The following is a 17,361-nucleotide window of genomic DNA, read 5'->3' as shown; positions in this document are numbered from 1 at the left end:
ATTTTATTTTCACTTTTTTTCAAAAATAGCAGACCTACAAGCTCGTAGCGCGCCACTCGGTGGCGCGCTACGAGCTTGTAGATCTGCTATTTTTCAATAGCTAAATTATAACAATGCTTAAAACACCAAAAGGGGTTCCCGCCCAAAATGGTTTAAGGTTATTGTAGCAGTCAATTTATATTGGGGGTCGGGAGGGGGCGGGGCAGGGGTCCCGAGACATTGCCAAAGCATTTCCGGGGGTCCCCGGCCAAAAACGTTGAGAACCCCTGCAGTAAGACACCGTACCGTACCTTACTGTCAGGCTTTTTCTTTTTTCTTCTGAACAGGCTGAGAAACCCTTTGTCGTCTTTCTCCTTTTCTTTCCTCTCCTTCTTCGGTTGGTTTGTAACTTCAACCAGACCTGCAAAAAAATAAAAGTAATCCCACATCACTGATTGGTGCTTTAGCAGCCATCCATCCGATTGGTGCTTTAGCAGCCATCCATCTGATTGGTGCTTTAGCAGCCATCCATCTGATTGGTGCTTTAGCAGCCATCCATCTGATTGGTGCTTTAGCAGCCATCCATCTGATTGGTGCTTTAGCAGCCATCCATCTGATTGGTGCTTTAGCAGCCATCCATGGTCTCTAGATGAACTAGAAAGCCTCCATGTTTGGAATATAAATTAAAGGATAACTTTGTTTTCTACGACACACAGTATGGCACCCCCCCCCCCCCCCCCCCCCCTAGTATGCCCCTTCACATTCACTAGATATGTTGTGGCCAGATGTAATTTCCTGGGGTCTAGTAGGACTATAATAAATAACAATAAATAAATTGCAGTAAAACTTTTACAATTTCTTTTAAAATAAAAAACACATTTCGAATGGCTCCACACCCCCCCTGTCAACAATAGCTAAAATCTTTAAAACAAAAGAAAGCAGTAAATGAAGAAAAAATAACACGTTGGCCTTTAACTTTCAGTTTAAACCAGTCAGTTCTTCTTCTACACTGCTTTGGGTTAAAAAAATATTGGATGAATTGTTTCATATGTTGGTATTAATTTAAAGTGTTTTATCCATATACCATCCTGTCATTGTCTATTTGGCATTAATTGTATCGCCCTATAATACTGACTATCACTTACAAACAATGGATCAATTACTAGATTACCAGGTCTGTCGAGTACACACAGTATTATCAATTCAGTTTGTGCGTGCGTGCGTGTGTGTGTGTGTGTGTGTGCGTGTGTGCTACCTTGTGGTAGAGACGGTGCAATGATCTCCATCGGAGTGACAGCTGTTTCAGAGAGGGAACAATGCCATTGGTATTCAACATTACACGCGCAACACACACACACAGGTGGTGCAGGTGCGAGATTGCAGGAACAGGTGTGCGTGTGTCAGCACAGAAGCGTCTCTCCCCAAGGACAATGGAAAGTACGCCGCGCGCGCGCGCACGCACGCACGCACGCACGCACGCACACGCACACGCACACGCACACGCACACGCACACGCACACGCACACACACACACACACACACACACACACACACACACACACACGGTCAACAGCCTCTCAAACCACAGCAACCCAGCAAATGGAAGCGACAATTGAATTAACATGCGGTTTCTGGAGGATTCATTTTCCTGGCTGAAGCACTCAGAGATTTATAATTCTCAACACGGATCAGGAAGGCCTTTTTACACAGGATTGTGCCAACAGACAGACAAGACAGACAGACAGACAGACAGACAGACAGACAGACAGACAGACAGACAGACAGACAGACAGACAGAAAACTCCACATGCCCCAACATTTTATTTACCTGCCATAGTGTCGGATCGGTGGTTAGACTGGCATATTCGCCAATACCGAAATGACAAATAAGGGCCGATAGCGATGCCAATGCAGTATCGGGACATCTCCACTTACCAGCTGTGTCTTTGGCATAGATTTCCCTCAGTCCGTGGTCGTTCAGGGTCTTGGTCAGGTCCAACGACTCGCTGGACTGCGAGTCTCTCATCAGGACGGTCGTCGGCATGTTTAACTCACACTTGTCGGAGATGGCGGGCAGCAGCAGCTCCAGAGGGACTCTGGGGTTCACTCTGACCACCGTCTTGTGGCTCCGTTTGTAGTTTATCAGCAGACGGACCGACGCCTGCACATGGAAAAGTCTGACGTTTACTTTTCTATTTATGTCTTTTTTGTCTGTTTTCTGAAAAACCTATGTTTCTATGTCAGTGGCGCTCAAACATTTTCATGTCAAGGACCCCCAGAATTATCTGTATTTTGTTGCCGCCGACCCCCATCTGAAAATATGTTGTTCCATGAGGGATCCTCCCCAGAAGCAAATATTTCAGTTAAAAACGTTCGCTCTGAAAGAATATATATTCAAAGCCACATTATTCGCGATTTTTCAAAAGTAGCAGATCTACAAGCTCGTAGCTTGTAGCACTCTGTGCCGCGCTATGAGCTTGTAGATCTGCTATTTTTCAACAGCTAAAGTATAACATAATGCTTAAAACACCAAAAGGGGTTCCCGCCCAGAATGTCTCATAACGCATACTGTAAGTAGATGTTATTTTGTCACCTCGGGCATGTAAGGCCTCCGGGTCTTGTCCTCGGTCGCTTTGGGCTTCAGGACGATCTTCTCGGCTTCCAGGGAGCCAATGAGAGAGTTGGGCTTGAAGCCTACGCTGTTCCTATTGGCCGAGAGGATCTCGACGGTGTAGTCGGAGGGGTTCAGGTGGTAACTGGCACAGAGCGTCACCAACACGTCCATCACTGGCTTACTAGGAAAAACAAACACAAACAAACAAACAAATAAGAGAAGAATACATTTGAAAATAGGCAACACGATGCCAACAAATTAATTTCGCTGCTGTGCCACTAAAATGTACAACGCCCTATAGAGCGTCGCAGTCCCGCCCCCTACCATGGCCCAGGAAATGATTCCCAATGCATTTTTCCTCATAGATATCACAAAGTATTTATTTAAAGACGGTTACGCCGCGGACAAAGCCAACTGGAGTCGTGACAAATCATGACAATAAACACAATATTTTGGACCAAACAAATAATTACAAAGAAAAGACGCTCTATATACCAACAGCCGTTTCAGAAATGTGAATCCCTAGACTCCTTCAAAGCAACTCTCCACTTTAGAGCACTTACAGGCGGCTGCCAAGCATGATGACATTTGGATAATTTTGCCTTATATGGGTTGTCTATGGTGTGGTCACTATAGATAGAACGTCGCAGTCCCGCCCCCTTTCATGACGACGCAATGCCCCGCCCCCTTTCATGACGACGCAATGCCCCGCCCCCTTTCATGGCGACGCCAGGCCACACCCCCTTTCATGACGACGCCAGGCCCCGCCCCCTTTCATGACGACGCCAGGCCCAGGAAATCAATGCATTTTTCCTCATAGATATCACAAAGTATTTATTTAAAGACGGTTACGCCGCGGACAAAGCCAACTCGAGTCATGACAAATCATGACAACAAAACACAATATTTTGGACCAAACAAATAATTACAAAGTAAAAACAAAACAAAAAAAGTGTTGTAACCTGCCGTTTCTTTCTTATAATTCTTTGTTCAGCCCCAAAAATTGTGTTTGTTGTCATGATTTCTCACAACTGGAGTTGGCTTTGTACCTTTGTACGAGGCTTAAAAGGTCTTTAAATCAGGGGTTCTCAACCCGTGGGTCGCGACCCCTCGGGGGGGGTCGCCAAATTATTTTAGGGGGTCCCCAAATTATTTTAAAAAAAAAAAGAAAATAGCAGACCTACAAGCTCTACAAGACCTACAAGCTCGTAGCGCGCCACTCGGTGGCGCGCTATGAGCTTGTAGATCTGCTATTTTTCAATAGCTAAATGATAACATAATGGTTAAAACACCAAAAGGGGTTCCCACCCAAAATGGGTTAAGGTTATTGTAGCAGTCAATTTATATTGGGGGTCGGGAGGGGGCGGGGCGGGGGTCCTGAGAAATAAAGTATTTATTTAAAGTTTAAATAAATACTTTTTGAAATGTCTATGAGGGAAATGAACGGGGAATCATTTCCTGGGCCCTGGTAGGGGGCGGGACTGCGACGCTCTCTATACCTGGCATTAAGCTACTGAATTGGAAGTGTAATCACACCAAAATATAAACTAGAGACATGTAGGAATACAAAAATATATATATATATATTTTTTTTTACGATCACCTTAGGTGGTACCAATTGATGTAAATATCAGTGTTGCCCCCTGCACTATACCAGCGGTTCCCAAACTTTTTCATATCAAGGACCCCCAAATTGACACTAATTAGCCCGCGGACCCCCATTTGAAAATATATGCCAGGGACCCCCATAAGACCCCCATAAGATTTCTACGGCTCTAGCAGTGATTCTCAACCCGTTTAATTTCAAGGACCCCCAGTTTGACATGCATTAGTCTACACAGACCCCCATTTCATTTAATGGCATTTCTATCTCTGGGACCCCCACTTTATATTGTAAAATCAATGTTAATTTAACTCTGAGAGTACAAAATGGAACCAAATGGACCCATAAGGGTCCATTTGGTTCTTAGTTTTTGTTTTAGTTCATTCGCACGATAAAAACAGTACAAAAAAGGGTAACGTCAATAAAAGAGAAATATGTGCAGGTGAGAAAAGAAACCCATGGAGGGCTTTATGTCGTTCTCACCAAAGATAGTATACAAATAGTAAATAGACAAAGGAATCAAACATAGGTATGAAAAACAACAAAAACAAAATACAGCAACAAAATACATTTTTTACACTTGTGAAGTTGTGTGTGTGTGTGTGTGTGTGTGTGTGTGTGTGTGTGTGTGTGTGTGTGTGTGTGTGTGTGTGTGTACACGTGTGCGCTTGCACGCACATGCAAACCTGAGTGTGCCTAAGTGAACATGCATGTCTGTCCGTGTCTGAGTATGCACAATAAGCATACTTCCACACTATCATTTAGCCGGGGACCCCCTGGGGACCCCAGACCCCGCTTTGGGAGCCACTGCACCGAGCGCAACTAACCATGTGCAACCCAGATTCGGCACAAACAAAGGACTCAATTATTTTCGCTCCTATGCCACCAAAATGTGGAACGCCCTACCAACAGTCATTAAGACATGCAAATCCCTTGACTCCTTCAAAACCGCTCTCAAGGTCACCTACGGACGGCCGCAATTCGAAACTGGCCCCCGTAAAATCTGAATCCCCCCCCCCCCCCTTTTCCCCCTCACTGTATATGTTTATTTTCCCTTTTTACGACCTTTATGATGAATTCCTGTTTCTGTTCTTTGACTATATAGAAGTGTCTATTTGTACGTCTCTAAATGTTTTGATGAATTGAACAAGGTGGACCCTCTTGTAAACAAGTGTAATGCTTTATGGTGTCGTCCACTCACAGTTAACAGTCTTTGTATTGAGTTCTGAGTGCTTGAAATGTACTGTAATTCTGCAAACTGTTAATACATAGTTCAATCAATCAATCAAATCGAATATGACATCAAAGTAGTAAGTTGCTAACCCGGTACTCCAGTATCGCTTGTGTGGGACAAGTGGGATGGGGGCAAGTGGGATGGGGGGACGGGGTCCCCCATCCCACTTGTCCCACACAAGCCATACTTCTGTCCCTCAAATGAACAGTTTGGATCTGGTCACCCTATGTAATTCTGCAAACTGTTAATACATATTTCAATCAACCATACCTCCCGTGCGCTGTAGCGCTCTTCTCCGTGCCTCCCGGCAGTACCACGGACAGACAGTGGTCCCTCTCCAGCGGGCTCACGCCGTTGTCCTCCATCACACCCGATCTACAGCGGCGCCCTGGGTCAGGAGAACCTGGGCACAGAGGTGGGAAGAACTGGGTCAGGAGAACCTGGGCACAGAGGTGGGAAGAACTGGGTCAGGAGAACCTGGGCACAGAGGTGGGAAGAACCGGGTCAGGAGAACCTGGGCACAGAGGTGGGAAGAACCGGGTCAGGAGAACCTGGGCACAGAGGTGGGAAGAACTGGGTCAGGAGAACCTGGGCAACGAGGTGGGAAGAACTGGGTCAGGAGAACCTGGGCACAGAGGTGGGAAGAACTGGGTCAGGAGACCCTGGGCACAGAGGTGGGAAGAACTGGGTCAGGAGAACCTGGGCACAGTGGTGAGAAGAACTGGGTCAGGAGAACCTGGGCACAGAGGTGGGAAGAACTGGGTCAGGAGAACCTGGGCACAGAGGTGGGAAGAACTGGGTCAGGAGAACGTGGGCACAGAGGTGGGAAGAACTGGGTCAGGAGAACCTGGGCACAGAGGTGGGAAGAACTGGGTCAGGAGAACCTGGGCACAGAGGTGGGAAGAACTGGGTCAGGAGAACCTGGGCACAGAGGTGGGAAGAACTGGGTCAGGAGAACCTGGGCACAGAGGTGGGAAGAACTGGGTCAGGAGAACCTGGGCACAGAGGTGGGAAGAACTGGGTCAGGAGAACCTGGGCACAGAGGTGGGAAGAACTGGGTCAGGAGAACCTGGGCCCAGAGGTGGGAAGAACTGGGTCAGGAGAACCTGGGCACAGAGGTGGGAAGAACTGGGTCAGGAGAACCTGGGCACAGAGGTGGGAAGAACTGGGTCAGGAGAACCTGGGCACAGTGGTGGGAAGAACTGGGTCAGGAGAACCTGGGCACAGAGGTGGGAAGAACTGGGTCAGGAGGACCTGGGCACAGAGGTGGGAAGAACCGGGTCAGGAGAACCTGGGCACAGAGGTGGGAAGAACTGGGTCAGGAGAACCTGGGCACAGAGGTGGGAAGAACTGGGTCAGGAGAACCTGGGCACAGAGGTGGGAAGAACTGGGTCAGGAGAACCTGGGCACAGAGGTGGGAAGAACTGGGTCAGGAGAACCTGGGCACAGTGGTGGGAAGAACTGGGTCAGGAGAACCTGGGCACAGAGGTGGGAAGAACTGGGTCAGGAGGACCTGGGCACAGAGGTGGGGAGAACTGGGTCAGGAGAACCTGGGCACAGAGGTGGGAAGAACCGGGTCAGGAGAACCTGGGCACAGAGGTGGGAAGAACCGGGTCAGGAGAACCTGGGCACAGAGGTGGGAAGAACTGGGTCAGGAGAACCTGGGCACAGAGGTGGGAAGAACTGGGTCAGGAGAACCTGGGCACAGTGGTGGGAAGAACTGGGTCAGGAGAACCTGGGCACAGAGGTGGGAAGAACTGGGTCAGGAGGACCTGGGCACAGAGGTGGGGAGAACTGGGTCAGGAGAACCTGGGCACAGAGGTGGGAAGAACCGGGTCAGGAGAACCTGGGCACAGAGGTGGGAAGAACCGGGTCAGGAGAACCTGGGCACAGAGGTGGGAAGAACTGGGTCAGGAGAACCTGGGCACAGAGGTGGGAAGAACTGGGTCAGGAGAACCTGGGCACAGAGGTGGGAAGAACTGGGTCAGGAGAACCTGGGCACAGAGGTGGGAAGAACTGGGTCAGGAGAACCTGGGCACAGATGTGGGAAGAACTACGTGACGCTTGTAGATCGGATATTTTCAAATTGTTTTCCCCCTTTTCTTATATATTATTTGACTGTTTGGTGTTTGACCAGTTTTTAATGGTATTGTTTTGTTGATTGTTTTTGATGCAGTAAATTGTCTTTTTTTTCTTTTCTTGCTTTCTGAGGTATTAAAAAATCATCTTGGGGACCCCTCCAAAACCATGTGGGGTTTGTCTTCTGTGGTCTCTAACATTACACCTAGCTACATGTTTAAGCATTTGCTGTCGATTTCAGCTCTGACACTTATTTCAGACATGCTCTAGTATGTGAAGAGTCTGCCTGTGCTATTAACTCATTAAAGAATCACACCCGTGTGAACTGAGTGGTGCAACTACACATTTATTGTTATAGTTACTGTACATATAGTTACTGACGTGATGTCGGTGATGTCAGTGACGTCACATACTAACCATAGCAACCATGCTCACCCGTACAGGCACAAACACACACGGGTACTAACAAAGCCAGTTGTTGGAGTGGTTTGCACCACTCAAAGAAAAGTTTCTCTCCTCTGGTGAAAAGCTGGAGTTTGCGCGATGGCAGACCGGCTCTCAGTCAAATCTTGTCACAAATGTACAAACATGTCCCGGTCCACTTAGTTTTTCAGTCGAAAAGCCGCTTCTCCAAGTGTCAGTGCCGACATCGTGCGGGCCTTAGGTCCGATTCATACTCCTATTTTAGAGCCGAATAAAAGTGGGTTCGGCTCTGTAGAGCCTACAAAGTGAAGTCATTTGAGGTTCGGGGGGGGAGGCAGGTACCGTCCTAAAGTCGGTCGGCTCTTCGGTGCTACTGAATATTTCTGACGAGCCGAAATCATTTCGGCGCCGAAACAGCGGTAGAATAGGAGTATGAATCTCCAAGTGTCAGTGCCGACATCGTGCAGGCCTTAGAGCCGACATCGTGCGGGCCTTAGAGAAGCCTCTTGTTTGACAGTGTGAAAAGTAGAGCTGCAGCTCAACATTCAATAAGACGCTCTAAAGCATGTGGAGAATGAGACGCAGGCTGTCCAAGAATCCCCTGATTGTTTGTGAGACTCACTTCCTTGTGTTGTCATTCCTATTTCTCTGACTTTCTTTATGTTGTCCAACAGTGCTGTTTTCGTCGACTAAAACTATGACGAAGAATGTTCGCCGACTACCTTTTTCCACTGATGAAAACTAAATGGAAACTAAATGAAAACTCAGCTATGATGACTAAAACTAAGACTAAATATACTGACAATTTCGTCAACAAATAAAAACTAGACTAAAATGTTAGGAAGGGACTAGTGGACAAGAGATCCACTATAAGTCATTTTACACTTGGTTGCATGCTGAAAATAGCCGATCTACAAGCTCAATATGACGGCATCAAGGCCCGCCAAAATACATTTTAGTCAACTAAATCAACTGTAGATTTAGTCGACTAAAATCTTATGATATTTAGTCGACTAAAACTAGATTAACACTAAGACATTCCAGGTGACTAAAATGTGACTTAAACTAAATGCAAACTATTCAAGAGACTATGGCTAAAACTGAAATCTAAATTTGCTGCCAAAAACACTGGTGTCAAAGCTACGCGTAATAGATATCCTCTTGTATCTTTCCAACCATCACCGTCAGCAAAACATTAACAATAATTCAGAAGAAGGGTCACAAAGTTAAACAGTCTGAGATTATAATGTCATTCAACAATGTTAGCAGAATTCCTTTCTAAAAAAAGTATAAAGTTAAATGAATCACAAAAACGAGATTGATAACTACAGTACACAGAGGAGTCTAAAGGTAATCAAGCCTAACCCATTTAGGCCCGACGTCGAAATTTAAAAAAAAATGTCTTCTAAATCCTGACAGTTTTCTGAAATACCTCATGTTTCTGTATCAGTGGTGCTCAATATTTCATGTCAAGGACCCCAAAAATTATCTGTAATTGGCCACCGACCCCCATCTGAAAATATGTTTTTCCAGGGACCAGCAGAAGCAAAGGTTTGAGTTAAAATGTTCGCTGTGAAAGAATATATATATTCAAAGATTTGCGCCACATTCACGATTTTTCAAAAATAGCAGACCTACAAGCTCGTAGCGCGCCACTCGGTGGCACGCATAAGGGTCCATTATGCGCGCATAAGGCGCGCATAATGGTCCATTTAGTTCCATTCCATTTGTACACTCTGAGTTAAAACCCATAAGGGTCCATTTGGTTCCATTCCATTTGTACACTCTGAGTTAAAACCCATAAGGGTCCATTTGGTTCCATTGCATTTGTACACTCTCTGAGTTAAAACCCATAAGGGTCCATTTGGTTCCATTCCATTTGTATACTCTCTGAGTTAAAACCCATAAGGGTCCATTTGGTTCCATTGCATTTGTACACTCTCTGAGTTAAAACCCATAAGGGTCCATTTGGTTCCATTCCATTTGTACTCTCTGAGTTAAAACCCATAAGGGTCCATTCCATTTGTACACTCTCCGAGTTAAAACCCATAAGGGTCCATTTGGTTCCATTCCATTTGTACACTCTGAGTTAAAACCCATAAGGGTCCATTTGGTTCCATTGCATTTGTACACTCTGAGTTAAAACCCATAAGGGTCCATTTGGTTCCATTCCATTTGTACACTCTGAGTTAAAACCCATAAGGGTCCATTTGGTTCCATTGCATTTGTACACTCTCTGAGTTAAAACCCATAAGGGTCCATTTGGTTCCATTCCATTTGTATACTCTCTGAGTTAAAACCCATAAGGGTCCATTTGGTTCCATTGCATTTGTACACTCTCTGAGTTAAAACCCATAAGGGTCCATTTGGTTCCATTCCATTTGTACTCTCTGAGTTAAAACCCATAAGGGTCCATTCCATTTGTACACTCTCCGAGTTAAAACCCATAAGGGTCCATTTGGTTCCATTCCATTTGTACACTCTGAGTTAAAACCCATAAGGGTCCATTTGGTTCCATTGCATTTGTACACTCTCTGAGTTAAAACCCATAAGGGTCCATTTGGTTCCATTCCATTTGTACACTCTGAGTTAAAACCCATAAGGGTCCATTTCGTTCCATTCCATTTGTACACTCTGAGTTAAAACCCATAAGGGTCCATTTGGTTCCATTCCATTTGTACACTCCGAGTTAAAACCCATAAGGGTCCATTTGGTTCCTAACCATCATTTAGCTGGAGACCACCCCCTGGATCTCCCACAAGGACCCCTGGGGGTCCCCGGACCCCACTGAACTTAGGGGGACAGTAGTGGGACAGTCCTCTGATCAAGCCATAGGTCAATGGTTCCCAAAGTGGGGTCCGGGACCCCTGAGGAGTTCCAGGGGGTCCCCAGCTAGATGCTAGTTTGGAACCAAATGGACCCTTATGGGTCTGTAACTCTGAGAGTGTACAAATGGAACCCAATGGACCCTTATGGGTCTGTAACTCTGAGAGTGTACAAATGGAACCAAATGGACCCTTATGGGTCTGTAACTCTGAGTGTACAAATGGAACCAAATGGACCCTTATGGGTCTGTATCTCTGAGTGTACAAATGGAACCAAATGGACCCTTATGGGTCTGTAACTCTGAGTGTACAAATGGAACCAAATGGACCCGTATGGGTCTGTAACTCTGAGAGTGTACAAATGGAACCAAATGGACCCTTATGGGTCTGTAACTCTTGAGAGTGTACAAATGGAACCAAATGGACCCTAACGGGTCCATTTGTACACTCTCAAGAGTTAAAACATAGATTTTACAAAATAAATCGGGGGGTCCCAGAGATAGAAATGCCATTAAATGGGGGTCCGTATGTAGACTAATGCATGTCAAACTGGGGGGTCCCAATTAAACGGGTTGAGAATCACTGCTAGAGCCGTAAAGATCTTCTCTCATGGGGGGGGGGGTCCCTGGCATATATTTTCTAATGGGGGGTCCACGGGCTGATTATAGTGTCAATTTGGGGGTCCTTGACATGAAAAGGTTTGGGAACCACTGTCCTATTAGCTGACTAGCCTGTCATATCGTTTATTTTCACATTTCAGCTAATTAAATGAAATGAGAATGATCAGTGTTATGTTTCTAACATTGCCGTGCACTATAGTTGTTATTTCTCTCTCTCTCTCTCTCTCTCTCTCTCTCTCTCTGACAAACAAACCCGTATTTATTATTAGGCTAAATTATAGGATAATAGAGACCAGAGCTATGGAGCTCTGGTCCATAGCTCTAATGCATTGCATTAGAGCTATGGACCAGAGCTACACGTGACCATGATATGTTTGTCACTCACTTTAGCCTATATTAAGATCTACACTCTCGTAGATGTATAGGCCTATTTAATCGATTCTGACAGAGAGAGAGTCTAGATCTCATGCTAGTTGTTTTTAATTTAATGGGACATTAAAATGAACACAACGTGGTGAAGTCGTGTAGATTTAACACGCGACCACCCTGCTGTCCTCAGCATGCAGCCAGTCGGTATGTATGGAGTCGTTTTGATTTAAACCAATCAACATGTTATAAATACAGCTGTGAGTATATTATTATATATTTGTATGTCCAACTCACGTCCGTCTCAGCAGTTCATTAACGTCTCCTCCTCCTCCTCCTCCACACACACACACCCAGTAAACCACGTGTGTGTGCGTGTGTGTACGCCTTCTGCGTGTGCACGACACGCGCGCACTGCTGCATGCACGGCTACCGGCGTGTGCTCTAGTCTGTGCGTTCTGCTCAACAAAGCGCGGCGCGGCGCGCTCGCGCGTACGCGCGCGCGCGCGCACACACACACACACACACACACACACACACACACACACACACACACACACACACACACACACACACACACACACACACACACACACACACACACACACACACACACACACACACACACACACACACACACACACACACACACACACACACACACACACACACACACACACACACACACACACACACACACGGTTTGACCACTTCACTTTCTTTATCTATATTATATTAATTAATTCAATGCTGCTATATATATATATATATATATATTCTCTGTTACAAGTACAAAAAAATTGCTATAAAAATGTACTCAAAGTATCAAAAGTAAAACTACTCATTATGCAGAATGTCTCATTTCAAGTATTTGTTTTATTTTTTTAAATAACAGATCTACAAGCTCACAATCTGCACAGATCGGCTATTTACAAAATGGCCCAAATGCATATAGGGTTGAAGTTGCACCTGCTGGCCAAAAGGCCACTACCTTACATAATACATGTTTGGTAATAATAATAATTAAAAATCGACAAAGTAACTATAGTAACTAAAGCCGTCAAATAAACGTAGTGGAGTTGTACGTAGAAGTAGAAGTAAAACATACTCAAAAGTAGCCGCAATTTGCAACGCTAGATTTTTTCAATAATGGGATGGATCTAGAGTTGCAATACCCTCCATTGACTCCCCACTCATCCAATTTGCTTTGTGATCTGCTTGTCTTAAACGACGTTAAACTCACCAACATTGCAGCTGTACTCCAAGCTTGAATCCTCTTTCAATCTGCCGAGCTTGTTTTTCATAAAAATCCACTGTAGAGATGTTTTGAGCTACTTTCTGTCAAGACATCCTCTGCAGGTGATTCTTTTTCTAAGTGTTGCAGTTTGGAAGCACTATATGGTCTATACATTTTTAAAAGAACAATGCCCAAAATATTGTAAAGGTTACTTCCCGTATGTTAACCATAGTTTGAACACAACAAGAGCTAATGTAGCTGATCTTAAACCAAACCTAAATCATAAGGTAGGTAGAAGCTCATTTAAATACACAGTTTATGAATGAAAAACATGTTGAAAAAGTGGCTGATGGGCAAGTTAGTATAGTGTTGTATTTATCTATTTATTGTCTTTCGTTTACTGATCTATGATGACGTTATCATTGTGATTTCTATACACACACATGTTCTCCTTACCATAATTATGCTGTAACTATTTATTTGGATCACAATGGAATGAAGTCACTCTGACTTTTTGTGCAATAATCCTGATAATTCTGTACTGCTCTTTTATGAATTGTATCATGAATACATCAAACAAATCAAATCAAATCAAAAGTCTTCCACAGCACTAGTGTGTCAACAGGTGAACATCCCTCAGCACAGCAGCCATGTCGGTCAGCCTAGCTAGTGTGTTCAAAACAAGCTTATGTTCCCTGAGCGTTGAAGGGATTACAGGAGGGCTCCGTGCTGCCTGTCTGTCCCTCGATAGCTGTACAATCTGCACATGGAAACAGACCCCCTAGAGGGGCATCGTCAGTGTCAGGTGTGTGCACTTACCTGTGTCCACAAAGTGTCCTTGTCATTGTCAAACAGCTGCCATGTTTCCTCTGTTATTATGGGATGGCTGGGTGGATGGTTAGGGTTAGCTGTCTGAGGAGGGAGAGTTTACAGCCACGGCTCTCCTCTCACTGTGTGTGTGTGTGTGTGTGTGTGTGTGTCTAATCCCCTGCTGAGCAGACTAGCCTGCTAACTGGTGCTTCCTTCCTTCCCTTGGCCCTGCCCAGCACCGTGACATCACCTGTGTGTGTGTGTGTGAGTGTGTGTGTGTGTGTGTGTGTGTGTGTGTGCGTGAGTGTGAGTGTGAGTGTGAGTGTGAGTGTGAGTGTGAGTGTGTGTGTGTGTGTATGTGTGTGTGTGTGTGTGTCTATGCAATGAGCATTTGTTGAAAATGAGAGATCCTTAAGCTGACTATAGAATCAACCTGGGGACCACCACCCTGACTATAGAATCAACCTGGGGACCACCACCCTGACTATAGAATCAACCTGGGGACCACCACCCTGACTATAGAATCAACCTGGGGACCACCACCCTGACTATAGAATCAACCTGGGGACCACCACCCTGACTATAGAATCAACCTGGGGACCACCACCCTGACTATAGAATCAACCTGGGGACCACCACCCTGACTATAGAATCAACCTGGGGACCACCACCCTGACTATAGAATCAACCCGGGGACCACCACCCTGACTATAGAATCAAGCCGGGGACAACCACCCTGACTATAGAATCAACCCGGGGACCACCACCCTGACTATAGAATCAACCTGGGGACCACCACCCTGACTGAATCAACCTGGGGACCACCACCCTGACTATAGAATCAACCTGGGGACCACCACCCTGACTATAGAATCAACCTGGGGACCACCACCCTGACTGAATCAACCTGGGGACCACCACCCTGACTATAGAATCAACCTGGGGACCACCACCCTGACTGAATCAACCTGGGGACCACCACCCTGACTATAGAATCAACCCGGGGACCACCACCCTGACTAAGAATCAAGGGCTAAACTTATGTTAATTGCTATATTGATTTGTATCTTATGTATGGGTGACCAATGAGGGAGCAGATCCATATACGGCCTATTATTGATAACCCAATGAGGCATTCTGGTTCACTAGCTTCCCCTTCTTGAGATTCCATTACTCCCTTTCCTGTGGAATGTCTTGACCTCTGACCTTCGACCTCCGACCTTCCAGTAACTGACAACACTGTATAGAGGGTATGCGCGTGACATCATCATCAAACCCGGAAGTTATGCGGGAACGCATACTGAGTGACAGCCCAGACATCCAATCAGAAAAGTCCTATTTGATTCCATTAAATGACTTTAAACAACATTAAATTCACTTTGCCACTCGATCTGCTATTCACTTTATGCATGCGCATACCCTCTATAGAGCGTCGCAGTCCCGCCCCCTACCAGGGCCCAGGAAATGATTCCCCGTTCATTTTCCTCATAGACTTTTCAAAAAGTATTTATTTAAAGACCTTTAGAGCCTCGTACAAAGCCAACTCTTGTCGTGACAAAACATGACAACAAACACAATTTTTTGGGCCAAACAAAGAATTAGAAAGAAGAACAAATCGGCAGGTTCAAACACCTTTTTTGTTGTTTTTCTTCTTTGTAATTATTTGTTTGGTCCAAAATATTGCGTTTGTCGTCATGACAGGGGGCGGGACTGGGCCTGGCGTCGTCATGAAAGGGGGCTGGACTGCAACGCTCTATAGCTCTAATGCGTTGCATTTAGAGCTATGTTACTCTCAACTTCCGCCGCTCGCATGAATGCAGACCAGCCTCTCGTCTTTAGCGTAAATAAAAATAACGTTTTCGCTACTCACCAAAACAAAGGCGGGTTGTGTCATTAGAAAGCCTACTTTCCTTAGTGGACGCACTCTGAGCCCCCCCACCACACGTATAAACGGTACTTTTTGGCCAAAAGGGAAATAAATACTTTTAGTTACTCTGCTGCGCCCTCTACCGATATAGAGAATATTTTTCCTCCGGTGAAAAAAGAATCCCTTTCTGGCCAAAAAGTACCTTTTATACGTGTGGTGGGGGGCTCAGAGTGCTCCCACTAAGGAAAGTAGGCTTTCTAATGACACAACCCGCCTTTGTTTTGGTGAGAAGCAAAAACGTTATTTTTATTTACGGGTCTTTTTCAGCTTTCAGGAAGAAACCAAAAATACACAGAGAATACATTCAATATTCTAACCACACCTGGGGGTCTATTAGAGTAATGTTAACTCCATACAAAACACCTGGGGGTCTATTAGAGTAATGTTAACTCCATACACAACACCTGGGGGTCTATTAGAGTAATGTTAACTCCATAGACACACACAAAACACCTGGGGGTCTATTAGAGTAATGTTAACTCCATAGACACATACACAACACCTGGGGGTCTATTAGAGTAATGTTAACTCCATAGACACATACAAAACACCTGGGGGTATATTAGACTAATGTTAACTCCATAGACACATACACAACACCTGGGGGTCTATTAGAGTAATGTTAACTCCATAGACACACACAAAACACCTGGGGGTCTATTAGAGTAATGTTAACTCCATAGACACATACACAACACCTGGGGGTCTATTAGAGTAATGTTAACTCCATAGACACATACACAACACCTGGGGGTCTATTAGAGTAACGTTAACTCTATAGACACATACAAAGCACCTGGGGGTCTATTAGAGTAATGTTAACTCCATAGACACATACAAAACACCTGGGGGTCTATTAGAGTAACGTTAACTCCATAGACACATACACAACACCTGGGGGTGTATTAGAGTAATGTTAACTCCATAGACACATACAAAACACCTGGGGGTCTATTAGACTAATGTTAACTCCATAGACACATACACAACACCTGGGGGTCTATTAGAGTAATGTTAACTCCATAGACACACACAAAACACCTGGGGGTCTATTAGAGTAATGTTAACTCCATAGACACATACACAACACCTGGGGGTCTATTAGAGTAATGTTAACTCCATAGACACATACACAACACCTGGGGGTCTATTAGAGTAACGTTAACTCTATAGACACATACAAAGCACCTGGGGGTCTATTAGAGTAATGTTAACTCCATAGACACATACAAAACACCTGGGGGTCTATTAGAGTAACGTTAACTCCATAGACACATACACAACACCTGGGGGTGTATTAGAGTAATGTTAACTCCATAGACACATACAGAACACCTGGGGGTCTATTAGAGTAATGTTAACTCCATAGACACACAACACCTGGGGGTCTATTAGAGTAATGTTAACTCCATAGACACATACACAACACCTGGGGGTCTATTAGAGTAATGTTAACTCCATAGACCCATACACAACACCTGGGGGTCTATTAGAGTAATGTTAACTCCATAGACACACACAAAACACCTGGGGGTCTATTAGAGTAATGTTAACTCCATAGACACATACACAACACCTGGGGGTCTATTAGAGTAATGTTAACTCCATAGACACATACAAAACACCTGGGGGTCTATTAGAGTA

The 17,361-nt window shown here is 45.1% G+C and overlaps 1 protein-coding gene across 4 annotated transcripts in view; it reads right to left on the bottom strand.

The window, feature by feature from the left end:
* Positions 1-14,043, bottom strand: part of LOC306917812 (uncharacterized protein) — a 33,779-nt gene extending 19,736 nt beyond the window's left edge. For 2 of the 4 annotated variants that reach the window (XM_079530714.1, XM_079530717.1), the window contains exons 1-6: positions 13,800-14,043; positions 5,701-5,833; positions 2,573-2,774; positions 1,915-2,140; positions 1,235-1,276; positions 291-400 (exon numbers count right to left, since the gene is read on the bottom strand). In XM_079530714.1, coding sequence (XP_079386840.1) covers positions 291-400; positions 1,235-1,276; positions 1,915-2,140; positions 2,573-2,774; positions 5,701-5,795 — 675 coding nt within the window. In that variant the 5' untranslated portion in view covers positions 5,796-5,833; positions 13,800-14,043. Of the gene's footprint in view, positions 1-290; positions 401-1,234; positions 1,277-1,914; positions 2,141-2,572; positions 2,775-5,700; positions 5,834-12,040; positions 12,202-13,799 lie in introns of all 4 variants that reach the window. The other 2 variants (XM_079530715.1, XM_079530716.1) reach the window with 2 other exon arrangements.
* Between the last annotated feature and the right edge of the window lie 3,318 nt (positions 14,044-17,361).

Source organism: Electrona antarctica (assembly GCF_951216825.1).
Source record: "Electrona antarctica genome assembly, contig: scaffold_682, whole genome shotgun sequence".
In the NCBI taxonomy this organism is placed as follows: Eukaryota; Metazoa; Chordata; class Actinopteri; order Myctophiformes; family Myctophidae; genus Electrona; species Electrona antarctica.
This window is presented reverse-complemented; position numbering and strand designations above follow the sequence as displayed.